The 18,233-nt window shown below is 43.2% G+C and overlaps 1 protein-coding gene across 3 annotated transcripts in view; it reads left to right on the forward strand.

The window, feature by feature from the left end:
• The window catches only part of ADCY8 (adenylate cyclase 8), a 174,997-nt gene that overhangs the window by 131,841 nt on the left and 24,923 nt on the right, over positions 1 to 18,233 (forward strand). For all 3 annotated transcript variants that reach the window (XM_054021076.1, XM_054021078.1, XM_054021077.1), the window contains 4 exons: positions 3,903 to 4,104; positions 8,297 to 8,386; positions 10,413 to 10,585; positions 17,356 to 17,437. In XM_054021076.1, the coding sequence (XP_053877051.1) occupies positions 3,903 to 4,104; positions 8,297 to 8,386; positions 10,413 to 10,585; positions 17,356 to 17,437 (547 nt within the window). The remainder of the gene's footprint in view (positions 1 to 3,902; positions 4,105 to 8,296; positions 8,387 to 10,412; positions 10,586 to 17,355; positions 17,438 to 18,233) is intronic.

The raw sequence follows: 18,233 nt of genomic DNA on the forward strand, positions 1-18,233 counted from the left end.
GGAGCAGTGGGTATTATCCAGGTTCTCTGCTCAGTGTCCACCTCTGAATTCCTCATTTTGACCCTACAGTTTGTACATCGTCTCTGTTTTCTCAGTTTTTGTCTCCCACAATCTGTTGATTTCTGGGTTCTGCGGCTTTTCCCTCACTTGGCTGTTGCTTTTGTGAACTCCACTCACTAGTTCCTAGTTATCAAATAGGCTAGTACCTATCTCCTTCACTAAGTTCACATAAAATATTCCAGTGCAGGGGAAAATAGGTGTTTAGAATGGAAACACCAGCATGAGAATAAAAATAGTAGTGACCATTATTCACAGATCTAAGTAATAATAATAATAATCACAATTACTAATATGCCATAATAAAAACCACCAGAAAGGCTGTCAGGCAAAGTAACTCTGTTGCTAGTCTTATTTCAGTTCACTAGATCAGAACTTTTTTCCTGAAATCATCCAATCATCCAAAACAGTTTGTAAAATAACTTTCCCATATCAAAAGCTACCCTCTTGCTTGCTTATGTTGAGGGTCACTGCAAATAATCACTATTGACCAAAAGTTATTAAATTGTAACAAAGCATAGTTAGCTGTCTAGGCACATTTCATCAGAAGTATCTTTATTTTTATTGTCCGTAACACCTCTATTTTATGAAATCCTATTCTTTCTGAGAATCCCAACTGCTACCTGCACTAAAGTAAATTATTCTGAAATAGTTGCCTGCCAGTTCAAAGTCTTACACCATGTTTACACTTCAGAGATTATCGCATGAATGTTAATAGAAGGTGTCAGACAAGGATGAATAATGTTGTAAGCTGTGCATTATTTCATCCTATCTAAGTAAAACAATTGTCCCATAAATACCATTTTTCAGAATGATTAAAACTGCATCAGAAATTGTACAAATAGCAAATTTAAGACTCAATTGAATGTAACTAGTGTATAATATCTCCTTATCAGCAAACTCTAGCTAAATTACTACATTGAAAATGAAAATATTTTTATAAAAGGTAAATGGATAGTAAATATAAGTTAACATTAATAATAGACATGATTAAGGTTCTCTGCTTGGCTCTATTTCATTTTGGGTACGTGTAGCGTGCTTATTATTTACATCTATTTCTGCTGTTGATTATTTGCTCACCCTGGTCTAATGTCCTTAGGTTTTTTCACAGCATACATTTCCTTTTGAATATCAGCAAGCATTTTAGTTTAGTCTGTTTTCCAGGACACTTCTCATTCTCAACATGCCAAGGCCCTAGTTAAGAAGTACGTACTTTTCTTACATAGATATCGCCATTTATTTACGGGCTATTATGTAAAAATATTTTTAACTATTCGAGGCACCTGTAAGCAGGGCCAGCACTAAGCTATTTCAGGGCCCCATGAAGAGTTTTAGGTTTCAGGCCTGTTCCAGCGCCCTCCTCATATGCTTTTCTTACATCAGCACAACTGGGCTGCCTCCTATCTGCAAATCCTCCACCTCCTAGTCTAGGGTGAATTCCCCCTTAGCCACTTTGTAATTGCAAAAGACCCAAACCACAAATCGGAGTTTGCAGTTCAGAACTTTCTCTGTATAGGCCACATCTGAACACCAAATCCAAACACCCCCAAATCTGGGAAATTTTGGATTTGGATTAATGCCCCCAAGTGAAGGAGTCTGCAGATGAGAGGTGGAGGGTGGCTTCACTTAAACAGCTGACAAAGAGCAAGTGTAAAGTTAAGCTATTGCCTCCCACACGACCCCCTTCTATGCAACCTTAACACTGCCCTCTTTGAGCAATGCCCAAACCTGACCCTGGTGACATGGTAGCAACCATAGTACCCCTCCATATACTGAGCACAGAGCAGGACAGGGTTCATGAGCACTGCAATGGAAACTGTCACAACCTTCTCTTCAATAAGGCAAAAGTCACATTTAGGACAGGCTTAGCGACCACGCTGTAACTACACCTGACCTACACTCGGCCACTTCACTTACTCCACACAAATTCCCCCAGACTGTGTTACTTCACTCTTGCCCTAAGGTTTCTCTCTGGGATGTTACCTTCACTTAGGGTGGCCAAGTTTCCGGTTTTCGACTGGAAAGTCCAGTCAAAAAGGGGACCTGATGGTGTCCAGTCAGATCTACTGAGCAGACACCCAAAGCCCAGTTACTGCAGGGGGGAAGAGGGGAGGCGCCGAGTCATCACCTGGGCCAGCCCCTATTCAGCCAGGGCCACCTCCTACCTGCATGGGGCAGCAGAGTCCCTCATGACCCACACAGGGAGGGAGGAGAGGGGAGAAGCAGTGAGGAAGCGGGAAAGAGGAGCGAATGGGGGTGGGGTATTAGCTGGAATATAATTACACAAATATCTAGTGCCTAGTACACTAGCAACAAATTTGCCAAGTTCACATACTGGACAGTGAACTTGCATCTGCTTTAATACATGGCCTGACTTTGCTTCAGATCTCAGATTTTGCCCCAGGCCCAGGGCTCCAAGCCCTCTCTACTACAGGAGGCTTTCCCCTAATGGAATTACTGGCATGTCAGAGGTTTATATTTAGCCACACTCCATGTTGTGAAAGGGCATGAGGCAGCAACAGGCAACCTTAGTTCTGTGTTAATGAAGATTTTTGGCCATCAATACCAGTTTAACTCCACTGATTTCAATGCAGTTTTGCCTGATTTACACAGGTTTCATTGAGATAACAATCTAGCCCAAAGAGTGAAAAAGATAAAGGAAGACAGAAATTGGTACTAATATGGCATATAGACTCTAAGAACTTGATCCTGGCATTTTGGCCCAGATTCAGCAAAACACTTTAGCACCTGCTTAACTGTAAGCATATGAGCAGTCCCATTCATTTCAAGTCCCATACCTAAGCCAGAGAAACTAAACAATTCAGAAGAAGGTATCCAAAATTGAACTGGAAAGGAGCTATAGGTCTTTCTGCATGTGAGTATAACAATATTTATTATATCACAGGCTGTGGGGTGGGGTGTGTCTGTGGCAGTACTTGATTAAGGACCAGACTAGAGAGCAATACATGGAGCATATGCCAGAGGGCACTTTTTAGTTAACCTTGCTCTACTAAATCCAATGTAAGGATCACTGAGCACAGTTTCATGTACTCTGTATTTTGAAGAGCTTCTATGAAAACAAGTGATTGATTATTATGATTGTTAAAATTCCATATGGTGTTTAACTGCTATGGTCTTGGGCATAATATTAAAATGTAGATACAGAGAACAAGGTAAGTCTTACCTTTCTGTCAATGCTGTGGCCTGTGTTATGCAGAAAGTCAGACTAGATGATTACAATGGTCCCTTCTCACCTTAAAATCTACCACGCTATAAGTGCTAGATTTTTAAGACACCGGTGCATAGCTCTATATGCAAAAGAACATTGTTTTAAACTGTCTACAGCTAAACCAGCCTAGTTGTATAACTACTAGCTTATACATGAATAGAGCTGGGATCCTAGAGCATGAGTAGTTTGGCTTTGAAAGCATCTTGAAAGAGAAGCACTGAGGCCTGAAAAGAAGGATATTTCTACCACTCGAACACCCAGTGCGTAGAGAGATGTCGGTAGTAATTTTCAGTGGAACGTTGCCTTGACAGCAGTTGCTTAGCAAGCGGGGATAATAAAATAAGTGAAGTAATGGTCAGCCATATGGAATATAAACAATTCTTTGTATTCATTGGGATGTCCACAGCATATATGATGTTTCTTGGGGCTAATTGTACCAGTCATTAGAACAACTGATTTTAAGAGAAAAAAACGATGGAAAAAGAAGGGAAAATATGTTGTGATCTAACTAGTATTTATTTCCTAATGCTAACTAGCAGTTTACTAGTCTGTTTTTTTAATACTAAGTGGTATTGTTTTAATATTTTGTTGGGTTTTCTTTTTTTTTCCCCTGCAGGATGATGCCAATGGTCATTCAGTTTTCCATTCTGATTATGCTGCACTCCACTCTTGTTCTAATCACCACTGCAGAGGATTATAAATGTTTACCCCTAGTGCTACGGAAAACTTGCTGCTGGATTAATGAGACCTATTTGGCCAGGAATGTGATCATTTTTGCATCCATTATGATTAACTTTCTGGGAGCCATCATAAATATTGTAAGCATCAGAGGGACTAAGGGAAGGTGGTACATGTATACCGGAAAAGCTTTTTTATGAATTATTAAATCATACCATTCTTCCTATTATTCTTCTTGCTAACTACTGTGGTAATGAGCCACCCATTATTTAAATATAAAAGACAAAGCTGAAGCGCTTCAGGAAATTCAATCCGTTGTTTAAAATATGGTTTTCTAAAATGCATAATTATTTCTCCCTTATGAGGATTATCTATTTTAAAATCCCGTCTGCTGCTTTCTGCTCAACATGTCCCGTGCTTTGCAAACCATTTATGGTCTACTGCTGTGATGATGTGGTTTCTTAAGAACTAATATTCCAAATAATGATCACAAATAAAAGGTAACAGGATTCTCATCTGTTGCAACTCTGTTGCAAATTAGATTTCTAAGCAATGTTATTGACTGATAACGTAAGAAAACACCATTGCATTACCAGTGGAAGAATGGATCAAATGTGGGGTAGTCCAGTGGTTAGAGTAAGAGACAAGAAGTCAGGAGTCCTAGTTTCAGTTCCTAACTTGGCTATTTATTCAATGTGTGACCTTTGGTGAGTCACTTAGCTTATCTCTCTGTCAGTGTACCCATCTGTAAAGTAAGCAATCAATGTTTGTAAAGCATTTGTGCTTAGATACTAATGTTAGTGCTTTGATTGTGTGGTGACGAGCCCTATAGAAAAGGGCCCTGTGTAACTGAAAAATACAAGTGTGCGCAGATTATCTGAAGGTCGTCAGAGGCACCAGCAACCTTCAGATAAATGGGTCAGATAATCAGGTCAGCCAGTCCAACCAGCATTGAAGTCTGCGCTCAGGGTGAGCTAGGGTGACCAGATGTCCCGTTTTTAAAGGGACAATCCCATTTTGGGGGACTTTTTCTTATATAGGCACCTATCACTCCCCAGCCCTGTCCCATTTTTTCGCAGTTGCTATCTGATCACCCTAGGGTGAGCTGAAATCTCACTATGTGAATTATAATATGTTCATCATTCTCTCCACTTCTAAAGTACCTTTTGACCAAGGATCTTGAAGTGCTTTACCTGCTTGATTTTACTATGTGTATCTTTATAACTCCTGCCAGACAAAGACCTGAAACTCTTTCCAAAAACATAATTAATTAAGCCACCATATGATAGGCACGTGTTATTATTTCCCCCTGTTTTGATAGATGGGGAAACATTGCCACGATGAGGTGAAATCACAAAGTCTTGTGTGCTGAAGTCAAACCTCTGACTATGAATAACCAAGAGTTTAATTTAGGGCTTGTGTATATGAACAGTTAGTGCATAGCAACCTGGGATGTAAATCCAGCCTGCAGCATGCTAACTGTCCATGCGGGCCCTGTTGCCATGCACTTAAAGTTCCCTAGTGCACTTTAATCTACTCCTGTTTCATAGCAGGGTAGATCAAAGCACACTATGAAACTTTTAGTGCGCAGCAGCTGATTCCACTTGGCAGTGAATGCGTGGCTGGCTACAGCAAGGTAAATTCACACCCCAGCTTGCCACACGCTCACTTTTCATAGAGACAAATCCTTACGCATGTCACCATTGTGGTTTGACCGTCCTGTGTTCTGCTGTTGTCATTCCACTGTGACTGACAGATGGTTATTGGTGTGCGATGGCTTCCTTCCAATTTCTTTGTGATATCATGTAGCCAGTGGTAGGAAGGACAGTGTCAGGAAGAAGAATGTGACCACTGATTCTTACCATTATAGATGAAGTCCCCATTGTCTTCAGTAGGGCCAAGATTTCATGCGTGGTATTTAGATTATTACCAGGAGAATGGTGCAATTTAATCTTATATGACTTCTGCTTCTAAAATTTGCAAATAGATGATAGTTGTGTTACCATTGTACCAATAGTTAGTACGGTTGTGGTAAACATTTCTAGCTAGTGTATTGCTGTTGCTTCATATTTGGCCTGAGAAAACATACCTTATATACTCGTTCATTAGCCCATTCATTTATAAGCCGACCCCCCAAAATGGATAGGTAAAAATAGCAAAAACTGTATGACCCTTTCATAAGCTGACCCTTTATTTCAGGGGTTGCAAAACTTTGGCTCCCAGCCATCAGGGTAAGCCACTGGCAGGTTGGGACATTTTGTTTACTTGGAGTTTCTGCAGGCATGAAGCCCCTCAGTTCCCTGTGGCCGCGGTTCACCATTCCCAGCCAATGGGAGCTGCGGGAAGTGGCATTTATAAGCCGACCCCCGCTCTTTGATGCATCACTTTTTTACCAAAAATATTCAGCTAATGAATGAGTATATACGGTATACAAAATTTCACAGGGGTATTGCAGCATGCCCATGAATTCTGTCTGATTGATCCTAGTACTTACTATTGAATTTCACCTCGTAGATCACTCCATCTTTGCAGCCAAATGCATCTGCTAAGTTCACAGCACCAGTTAAAAAGGGCATGGATCATTGAATTAAAAAAAATAATTAAATTCTTTCTAACAAAAAAGATTTGGGTTTTGCTTCAAGCTTTCATCAGAAGGTCAAGTGAGTTTTATGTTTCTCCAAATTGGTTCACGCATGCCTGGTGGAATATTCAGATACCACCGCTAAGCCTGCAAATTTTTAACTAGCTATCGAAAGTGGTTCTCATGGACTCTATAGTGCAAACAGATATTCTCTGACGAATGCCATATGAACTTATATAAGACATAAACTATTAATTGTCACTGAGGATTGCACAAATATCCTAGAGGATGGTACTGCATTGCTGAGACCACCGTTATTAAAAGAACAAATAGGAGAGTTTCAAGTTGAGACGTCATTAGAATTTAATTATAGGAAATCGGACCTCATTAAACAAACTATTTAACTCTGTTTTCAGGAGTGAGAGGGGATTTAGCCTGTAAGTATTAGCCTGCTAATAAACATCCAGACTGGATTAACAGGTGTAACAAGTGACTCCTTCTGACTTCATTTTTAAGATATGAAATCATTACAGAATTTTTCTGTTTTTATATTATGATATATTGCATTTCAAACAGCCATTTGGTTTAGATTTTAGCTGATTTATATATGTTAATTAAAATACTCTATTTAAAACATCTATTGAGTTTGTATCAGATAAATCTATTTCCAGTACAACACTCTAAATTCCCCTTATCACTCCCGGAATCTTAGGATCAAATTCTGTTTTTTGAATGCACAAGCCAAACTTCCAGTGAAGCTATGGGAATTTGGCCCATATCTGCTAGGACAACACTGTCATTTTTAGTGCAATGTGTATGCCGTCAAAATGGTGCATAACTTTTGTGTGTGCAAAAATATCTATCTATGCATGTAAAGTGGGTATGTTTAATTAATCTACTCTTAATCTAATCTTGTGAAATGAGTTTGGGCTTTATATGCCGGTAGACAGTTGCACACAGACTTCCTAGACATCTTTCTACCCATTCAGCCTTGGGATTTTCTGCTGAGGGAGCCAGTTGTGGTCAGGGCCGGCTCCAGGCACCAGCCAACCAAGCACATGCTTGGGGCGGCACCTTAGAAGGGGTGGCCAATGTTGGGGCGGCAGGGGGCACTCACGGTGTTAGTTAGTTTGTTTTTTTGTTTGGCGGGGCGGCGCTCGAGGGTTTTTTGTTTGTTTGTTTGTTTTGGCCGGGCAGCGCCGGCGACGCGGTGCTGGGGGGGGGGGGGAACGGGGGCTTCGGCGGTGCGGCTCTGCGCTCAGGGGGGTGGGGGGCTGGGCAGCGTGGCGCTCGGGGGGCGGGGGTTTGGCTGGCGCGGTGCTCCGGGGAGGGGCGGGGGTTTGGGCGGCCCGGTGAGGCGCTCTGGGGGTTTGGGCGGCCCAGCCTGGCGCTCGGGGGGGGGGAGGGGTTTGGCTGGCCTGGCAAGGCGCTCCGGGGGTTTGGGTGGCGCGGCGCTCAGGGGGCAGGAGTTTGGCCGGCCCGGCGAGGCACTTCGGGGGGTTCGGCAGCACGGCAAGGCGCTGGGGGGGTGTTACGGCGGGGCGGCGCTCCTTTTTGCCTGGAGCAGCAAAAAAGTTAGAGACGGCCCTGGTTGTGGTGGTGGAGTGTTTTGTGATGTGGACACCTGGAAACCAAAGAGTTCCCTGCTCTATGTCCACCTAACTCAATGGGGGGTTTTGGTCATCAGGGAACAGTATAGTGGGTAACTTCAGTTTAAATACATCCCTAACTTGTTTTTTTTTAATCCACAGCTATGGTGTGATTTTGACAAACCAATACCCTTTAAGAATCAGACTTTCAATTCCTCTGAATCTTTTACAGATATCTGCTCCTATCCTGAGGTATTTCTGAGTTTATATTTAAACTTGTTGAGATCTTAGTGTTTATCAACTGGATAGAAAACTGGTAGAAACTGGTAGATCATGCTGGTAGAAAACACGATGGAAAGTTACAACCAACCTGATGCTCTTGTAGGACATTACAACCAGTTTTTGTCCTCTATTATTGATACAATGGTTCCTGAATGCCCCTCCCTTTGCATTGTTCTCACAGATCACTTCCATAGGCAGGTGAACTTTGGCAGACATATGCAGTGTTAGGAGACTAGGGTGGCTATGACAAAAAACATTTTGAAGTCCTATGCTATGGCGAAGGCCAAAGAAGAGTTGGTTTTGCAATCAGCACACCTGTGAGGCCTGTTTGCTCACTCATATCCCTATTGAGCCAAGCGCTTATGCACATCCTTATGTTCCATTCAAGGTAATGAGAATAAAGGAGATGCCTGAGTGATTGGCTAAACCGGGATCTTAGACAGTGAGAATGAGACACTTGTTGTTGGCTCAAACTCCTGTTTGAGTTCACTTTTGTCAATGTTTCTTTGTTGTTTGCATTATAGACTTTTAAATAATTGTAAATGCACCTAGAGATTATTCCTGGGTTCAATAAAATACAAAAATAAATGTAAGTCAGAGGAGGTCAATGGAGTGTGCTAATAAATCGTACACACCAAAAAAGAACTTCAGTGACTCAACTGCCGCAGCTTTCTTTCCAATCTGTGCCTTTGAAGCATATGGACTCTTCCTTCCATTGGGAGCAAACACATCAGCAGAACTGAACCGGTTGGTTGTAGATAAAACAAGTATGTTGCTCTAAAAGAGGCACATAGCAGTGTCATAATGTTGCCATTGGTATGCGACTAATTTCTAGGTGGCAGCATGTTACTGGAGAAGAGAGGGCAAAGAGGTGGCATAAGAGAAATTACACGAAAATACCCAATTCGGCACCATTGCATAATATTCCTAATGAGATATTTTGGAGGTTTATTGGCACTAAGATGTTCAGATTGTAAGTGTTGACGTTGCCATTTCAAATGTAAGCAGTTTGAGGCCAGGTCCATGTTTTCCTCTATGTACAACGTCAAGTGCAAGGATGGTTTGACAAAAGCGTAGTCATGAAGAAAAACGAGACGTTGAAAGTACTAGAAAATGAGAAGTGAATGAGGCTCTGGGCATCACATTGTCAGAGGGCGGTGAAATTTTGCTGGATTTGCAACACCAAAGCACCCCTTCAGGTTTGATTCTTCACTCGAACAGCATGGAGGGGGCATGTTACAAGGTGGGGGCTCCATGATCCTGAACCACTCAGACCTGGTGTAAGAAAGGACTGCCGGGGCAAACCTAATTTATGCCCTGAGAGACCATTTGCAAATGGGCAACTAGGTGTAATGCCCTCTCCTCTCCCCGCTGTGCTCGAGAAATGCCCTTCCCAGGGTGCCGTAGCTAGCACAGGAAGTGGCAGAGCCATCTCTGCCAGACTTCTGCAAGCCGAGAGTTCTCCTGCACAGAGGGACTCCTCCTCTGGCCATCTCCATACAAACTACCTGTAGTTATTTTGCACCGATTACTAACTATATATACCCCATAAATGTTTAGGCCTAAATTATCGCACGGATGCTTCAATTTTTGGTGCCCAAATAGGACACGGGGCTGAATTTTCTAAAGTTCTGATCACAATTAGGGCTTGTCTATACTTACCGCGCTGGTTCGGCGGCAGGCAATCGAACTTCTGGGTTCGATTTATCACGTCTTGTCTGGACGCGATAAATCGAACTCAGAAGTGCTCCCCGTCGACTCCGGTAATCCTGCTCGCCGCGAGGAGTACGTGGAGTCGACGGGGGAGCCTGCCTGCCGGGTCTGGACCGCGGTAAGTTCGAACTAAGGTACGTCGACTTCAGCTACGTTATTCACGTAGCTGAAGTTGCGTACCTTAGTTCGATTTGGGGGTTTAGTGTAGACCAAGCCTTAGTGAACACTGAAAATTCAGGCCTTCATAAAGTTGAAACTGACCACTCATGCTCTCTGTTTTCAGTATTTTGTCTTTACCGGTGTCCTGGCAATGGTAACCTGTGCAGTGTTTCTTCGTCTCAACTCTGTTCTGAAGTTGGCAGTGCTTCTCATTATGATCGCAATCTATTCTCTGCTGACTGAGACCGTTTATGCCTCCCTCTTCCTGCGATACGACAACTTTCATCACAATGGAGAGTAAGTGATAGCAGTTACATTGTTGTTATACTTTCTATGGGCCGGGTTTTGCCACCTTTCCTCACAATGAGTAGTGCCATGCTCCAAAAGGGATTCCTAGTGTGGTAAGGTGCTACTCACCAGGCGTAAGCACAGCCCTGTGTGCACTGTATCCTTGCTTTCATTTCCTGAATAATCATTAATAATTAAGGATTGGATTGTGATCTCCTTACTCATGCTGAATAGCACCTTCCACTTTTAATAGCCCCATCGGAGTCAAAGGAACAACTTCTGGAGTAATATGCTACTCAGTGTGGAAAAGAGGATCACAATCTGGCCCTGAATGAATAATAATAATAACACTGAGCTCTGATATGGTGCTCTTCAACCGTACATTTCAAAGCGTTTCACAACCGTTAATGAAAGAATCAATATATTCTTGGCTAAGAAACCAACAAGGCATTGAAGTTGGAGTGATAGTCTCAAGTTTATTGGAAATAGTTTCAACTGTCAATAACTGATCCATATGTTATACAATAAAAAAGAAAAAGTAAACGCCAGATATTCACCAGGAGTTATAAATAGTAATTAGCAATAAGTGTCAATTAAGAGAAAATGCAAAAATCTTAAGCATAATTTCAATATACATATAAAATCTGTCTGTGCATGTAGATTGTACGTAACGTACTTCCCTCAGATAATATGGTGGAGTAGCAACCCCATAGTTAAGGTTGTGCCTGATATCTAATTTTAACGGGGCTGAAAATGTTGTATTAGAAATGAGTTTTGAAAGAAGGGATGGATTTGAAATGCTGAATGTAGTTTGAACTTAGCTATAATGATTCCAGACAACACCATATGTTAAACATTTTTTGAAGTGGCTCGTGTTTTCTTCAGAACCCTTTTTAAAATGTACCAAAGCTGCTTTAGGTATGATGTGAATGTGATCCTTTGCTATCAGTACTTTGGATGCTTGTTAGATAAAAGCCGCAGCATTTTTTGTATGACTACTTTTTAAGGTTCAAAGAGTTAACGTTTAGGGCATCCACAAGACTAATTAACAATGTTAGAGGCATAAGAACTGTGATGTCACAATGACTGAGGGTTTCAGATGACACAGTGTGTCAGGCTTACTTGTTACTATGGCATTAGAGGTCTTCAGAAAATGCAATGGTAATCCACATTAACACAGTATGCGTGTTTGCTGTACTCTAGTGGCCAGGCCACTTATAGAGGTTTATGCTATTGCCTGTGAGTTAATGTAGCTGGTCCTTTAGGCCCCGGCAGTAGACATGTGTGCTTTTAGATTCAGAGTTCAATCCCTGAGGGCCGGGGCAGTCGTTATGTGAGGTGGCTCATGCAGAGGTTGTGGACTGTGTACAGTATTCTCAACATGAGCTTCCCAGGGCAGATGGAATGTGTTAATCACACAAACACAAGTGTGACTTTATAGCCCTCTTGAGTGGTTAGATCATGTGTAATAATACCCATAAGTCAGATCATCTGCAAGGACTGAACTCGGGAACGAGTAGATCTAAAGCCTGAAGCCGCTGCTGCTTGAGCTAAATGGACTATATCCATTAGCTCACATGTAGGAGCAGACTTGTGAGCCTCGACAGAGCCCTTCAGGGTGAGACTTTCTCTTGCTGTGCAGTTATTTTCTTTGGGGCTTGTAGGAGCTACTATAATATAAATAATACTGATAATAAGCTACAAGCATCAAATGTCATGGTGATACATTTAAGCATGATCTTCTTTCTCTGAGCTACCTGCTGCTGATGGCTAATTTAATCAGTCAGTTACCTTTCATTCATGCCATGTGTTGCTATTTTCTGTCCTGTGCCAGGAATATAATGGCATGTCATTAAACATGAAGGGACAAAAGGGCCTTAGAAACACAAAAAATGTACCCTGAGTCGTCTCATTTCTAGACAAGTCAGTACCTCTTTGCTACAGGAAACATCTCATTAACTAGCAATAGAAGAAGATGCACGAATAGAACAAGGCAGGCTTAATATAGGTCTCATAAATGGAAAAAAATAAAGCTGTAGCTGTTTTGGTGTGTAGATCCTTCCCATTTCAAATCTCAAATGAGTGGTATTGTGATTCTCTAATATTCTGTGCAACTCTCTGGCCATATGAACCGCCTGTAGTATATGTGTGTGCTCATATGCACCAAGAGCTAAAATATTTCCTTTGAACCATGCCCATGTAGCCCAAGTTTGGCCCTGAGGGGAAGGAAACCTCTCCTCAAAGTACTCCACAACTGCTACTGTAACTTTAAAGCTGCCAAAGCCTCCATTCTTGCTCTGTCCTTGCCCCATGGGGACAAAAACAGGTGGATTTGCAGTCTCCCCACTGGCCCTTCCTCAGCCAGCCCTCTAAGACACAGGGGATGTGCACCTCCTATTCCCGAGGGAATTCTGTGCCAAAAAAATTAAAAATTCTGCACACAATATTTTAAAATTCTGCAAATTTTATTTGTCAATAAATAAATGAGAAGGTTCCAGTATGGCAGTGAGGAGCACAGGTGACTGGCTTCACAGTGGTGGGAGATCACCCTACAGTCCCTCTGCCCCAGGACACGGACTTGGCCATGAGGCTGCACTCAATCCTGACACAGCGCAAGGGCTGGGCCTGCCCCAGAGATCCGTGTCCCAGGGAGGGAGAAGGTATCTCCCACCTCTGTGCAGCCAATTTTGCAGGATTTCTAATTTTTTTGACACAGAATTTTCTCAGGAATAGGACTTCCAAATCCCCACATTTGAACCATCTCTAAAATTTATCTACTGTAATCTTTGATACCCAACATTAATGTGTAGATGAAACAGCTGAATTCCCATCGATTCCCATTGAGCCATCATTTCACCCTTATCTCTGGATCTTTCAGGGCTAGAAGGAAGTATTGTATATCTCACTGGAAAGCTTATTCCACTGCTTCCCAAAAGAAATGCAGCTTAATTGCAAGGAGTGCTTCTTCGGGTTCCTATGTATTTGAGGGTAGGTGTACACTTAAAACACTACAGCGGCCCATCTGGGCCACTGTAGCGCTTCAGTGAAAATGCCACTATCCCAATGGGAGATGTGCTCCTGTCAACATAGCGTTGTCTATTCCGGGGGGGTAGGTCAGTATAACTGCGTCGCTCACGGATGTGGATTTTTCACACCCCTGAGCGACAGAGTTATATCGATGTAAGTTTATAGTGTAGATCTGGCCTAAGTGCGACTTGAGCACTCATAAAGTGATAGAATTGCCAGCGATGATGCACATTTTTGACTAGTCCTGGGCCAAATCCAGAGAATTCCACATTTTAATTTTTCTTCAGATATCTTTGTGTTTTCAGAGAAAATAGTCATATATCCAAATCAATTTAGCACAGATGTACTTGCACTACAAAGATATTTATCAGCTTACATTACCCTCAGCTACAGTGACATGTACAGTGTGCCCGTTGGTTTATTGTTATATATTAGAGAATTGTCTTTGTTCATAGCCAGTCTTGGATTGTTAGGAAAAAAATCTAGTAGAAAAATATGTACAAATGCTATTATTAATATAAATCATCTGATACTTAAAAAAGAGGTCAGGTTGATTGGGACTTAACAGTGAGTGTTACTATTAGAAACCAGTTTTCCTGACAATCTTGAGGCACCATGAATGACAGAGAGAAGATACCAATTGTTACAGGGCAGTGGTTGCTAAAAGGCATATTTAAGGAGATGCTTGCTCTTACAAAAAGGCAGTATATTCTAAACATAGGGTTACCATTCGTCCGGATTTACCCGGACATGTCCTCCTTTTGTGTGCTAAAAATAGCGTCCGGGGGGAATTTGTAAAGCACTCACAATGTCCGGGATTTCCCCCTCCCCCAGCAGAGCGAGCGGCTGGGAGGGCTGCAGGAAAGTCCCGGGCTGGACTCCGGAGCAGCTTCCTCCTCCCACCCCGCCCTCCCTGCATTCTGAGCCGGCCGGCAGCTCCTCCTCCTGCAGCCCGCTCCGGCAGCCCTGTGCAGGGCCAGGGACCGGGTTTTGTGTTGTGCAGGGGAGCTCAGCCATGTGTCCGGCTGGCACAGAGCCCAACACCCTGTTCTGAGCAGCAGGGTAAGGGGGGGCAGGAGAAGGGACAGGGAGGTTCTGGAGGGGGCAGTCAAGAAACGGGGGGGGGCTTTTGGAGGGGAGTGGAGAAAGTTTTGGGCAGTCAGGGTACAGGTAGGGGGTAGGGTCCTGGGGGGCAGTTGGGGGGGGTCTTAGGAGGGGGCAGTTAGGGGACAAGGAACAGGGAGTCTTAGGTAGGGGGTGGGGTTCTGGAGGGCAGTTAGGAGCAGGGGTCCCAGGAGGGGGCAGTCAGGGGACAAGGAGCGGGGGGTAGGGGGCTGGGAGTTCTGGGGGGGAGCTGTCAGGGGGCAGGAGTGGGGAGAGGGATCGGAGCAGTCAGGGGACAGGGAGCAGAGGGGTTTAGATGGGTTGGGAGTTCTGGGGGGGCTGTCAGGGGGCAGGAGTGTGGAGAGGGGAGGGATCGGAGCAGTCAGGGGACAGGGAGCAGAGGGGTTTAGATGGGTTGGGAGTTCTGGGGGGGGCTGTCAGGGGGTGGGGAGTGGTTGGATGGGGCGTGGGAGTCCCAGGGGTCTGTCTGGGGGTGGGGGTGTGGATAAGGGTTGGGGCAGTCAGGGGACAAGAGGCAAGGAGGCTTAGATAGGGAGTGGAGTCCCGGGGGGCAGTTAGGGGCAGGGGTCCCAGGAGGGGGCAGTCAGGGGACAAGGAACGGGGGGAGGGTTGGGGGTTCTGGGGGGGCGGGAAGTGGGAGGGGCAGGGGCGGGGCTAGGGCGGGGCTCCTCCCGTCCTCTTTTTTGCTTGTTGAAATATGGTAACCCTACTAAACATACTAAAAATATACTAGTTTTTCATCAAGAAATATTATCAGATGGATTTTCATGGGATGACTTCAGTTTGTTGATAATATGAGTTTTGGGCCAAACTGATGAATAGTATGTTGAGGTTAAAAAAAAAAAAACTATTATATTGAACCATGTAACCATTGTTTTATAACACTGTGACATAAGAGAAAGAGTGATCTAGGTACCTGTTGCAATTCTAAAATTACCATAGAATAGACTGACAGGCAGGTGGATAGATATGATTAAGTTATCTGTTAACAAAACATCCAATAATTTTAGCTCTCTTTTCTATTTACAAATCATTTCCAAACACAGCTGATTTTTGCAAATCTAGTTGTAATTGCTCAATTAGAGCAAAATGTGTTTGTATAAGTTATGGGTTGCTCATAAACTGTTCATTTTATCTGTCCTGCTATTTTTATTCATGGTTTCTGATTGTTCATCTTAGTCAAACGATATTGTTTCCAGGCTCGACAGGAGGATTTAAAACATCAGGAGAATAAGAAATTATTAATGGTGTCTGCTTTTATTCATACACAAATACCTTTCTTCACTTTTTAACTGTGACATTTCCCAGATATTTGGGTGAACAAAGCCTATTTATGTAAATATTCATCGATAGTGATTAAAAAGGCCCTCAGCATAATCTAACCAAACAGCCACTTGGAATTCAAATGAGAGGTACAAATAAATTATCTGACTTGCCCCAGATGTCTGGAAATCACTTGCAAAGCCAGGAATAGAACCCAGTAGTCCTGACTTTGTCTTCTACTCAAATCACTCTCTCAGCCGGATCTAGTAAACAATGTTTTTGCAGTATTTCACCAGGTCAGGTCAGGAGAATCATTAGAAGTAGAAGACAAAGTCCAAACTACAGGGTTCTATTCCAGGCTTTGCAAGTGACTTCCAGACACCTAGGGCAAGTCACATAATTTATTTCTGCCTCTCCTTACCCAGCTGTTGAATGGACAGAATACTGATCTACCTCAAAGGGTGTTGGGAGGCTTTGTCGATGTGTGTAAAATGTTTTGAAGTCCTTGAATGAAAGGTGCTAGGCACATGCAAAATATTGTAACGGCTGAAGTTAGGATTGTAGGTCATAATCCCAGACACAGGGTCAGATTCTCTCCACTCTTCCAGACCCTTTGCAAAAAGATGCTGATTGTATCTGGCCAGCTGAGAATTTTTTCAGTGAAAGGAGGTCTCAGCTGGCCTAAAGCCTGCATAGCCGGTTCCTACCCTGTGTACTGTCCCCTGGTCCTGGCACAGAGGGCATGCTGGGAGCCAAAGGATGTTTCTAGGGGTGCAGCAGGAGTGTACTGTGCTCGCCCCAGCTTGTGTAATGGATCCTTTGGGGCCATCTGCTCTAAACTCCAGCAGGACCAGGGCAAACTAGAGACTCATAAAGCCATAACACACTCTGTGATAGACCCCCTTCTTCATTGCCAAGTGGGTTTTGGTGCTGCAGATCATCCTGGCCCATAGCTCTGAAGCCTGGATTGGGAGATGACTGCAGTGTGCATACCTCATTTAAGGATATATTTAATCATGTCAATTCTGTTCATTGTGTACCGCTGCCACTGGGATCACCATCACAAAGAGAGTGACTGATGCATGGCTTCTCTGTCACAGTTGGAAGGGAAGGATTAGCATCTCCTGATTGCTATTGGAGGCCTCGCTTTAATCGTTCAACACATTGGTTATTAGACAGTGAACATTTTAATTACGGTCTTGTGCTGTTGAATTAATTATTATTGGTTATATTTTTAGATGCCAAGGTTTTTCACAACAAACTGTAGAAAAGCACGTAGGTTACCAAATTAAAGCCCTCCCTGATTAAAATAAAACACTGATCGATCAATAATAATGTTTTTCTTTGGGCTTTTTTCTTTCCAGAACCGATTTCCTGGGCACAAAGGAGGCGTCCTTGCTACTGATGGCAATGTTCCTCTTAGCTGTATTTTATCATGGTCAACAGGTAAAGCAAACATTTACTGTAACTGCTCACTTTACAAACTAGAATTGCAGGATGCAGCAATAATTACTTTCAAAATACCAGCTGCCATTTGAAGCAAATATTTTTATCCACTTGAGTATATGACCTTTAATAATGTAATGTCAAATAAGCCATAGAAAAGACTGATTAAAGAAGGCTCACATCCAACCCGGTGCAGTTTTAGTGATTCGTAAGAGCAGCATGCACTCGTACATTCAATGCTATGCATGCACTGCATAATGGAGAGAGGCCAAATGTGCAATCATCTGTGTATCTTGGGTACTTATATGGCTCCCGTAGCCATAGTATTGAAGTGTCTCATCATCTTTGATGTATTCATCCTCATCACACCCCTGTGAGACAGGGAAGTGCTGTTAGCCTCAATTTACAGATAGGAAAGGGAGCCATAGAGAGGCCAAGTAACTGGGACTTGAGTGCAGAACTCCCACATCCCAGATGAGTGCCCTAACCACTGGGCCAGACTTCCTACCTAGGATGCCTCTGAAATCGAGAGTTATGGTTAAGGTGGGACCAGGATCTGAACCCATCTGTGCTTCTGGATTTGTAAACGTAAAACCTCATTGAAGTTGTTGCAAAACCAATCCAGGGTGTGTCAGTCTCTAATGAAGCCTAAATGCCTCAGGGTTATACAGTAGGAATGTTAACAGCTAACCCTTGGCAGTCCTAGACCAGTGGGGAGAAACCTCCTTTGGCTTGTTATATTCCTATCTCATAGAGCTGGAAGGGACCCTGAGAGGTCATTGAGTCCAGCCCCCTG

The sequence above is a fragment of the Malaclemys terrapin genome, chromosome 2, assembly GCF_027887155.1.
Source record: "Malaclemys terrapin pileata isolate rMalTer1 chromosome 2, rMalTer1.hap1, whole genome shotgun sequence".
Taxonomy (NCBI): Eukaryota; Metazoa; Chordata; order Testudines; family Emydidae; genus Malaclemys; species Malaclemys terrapin.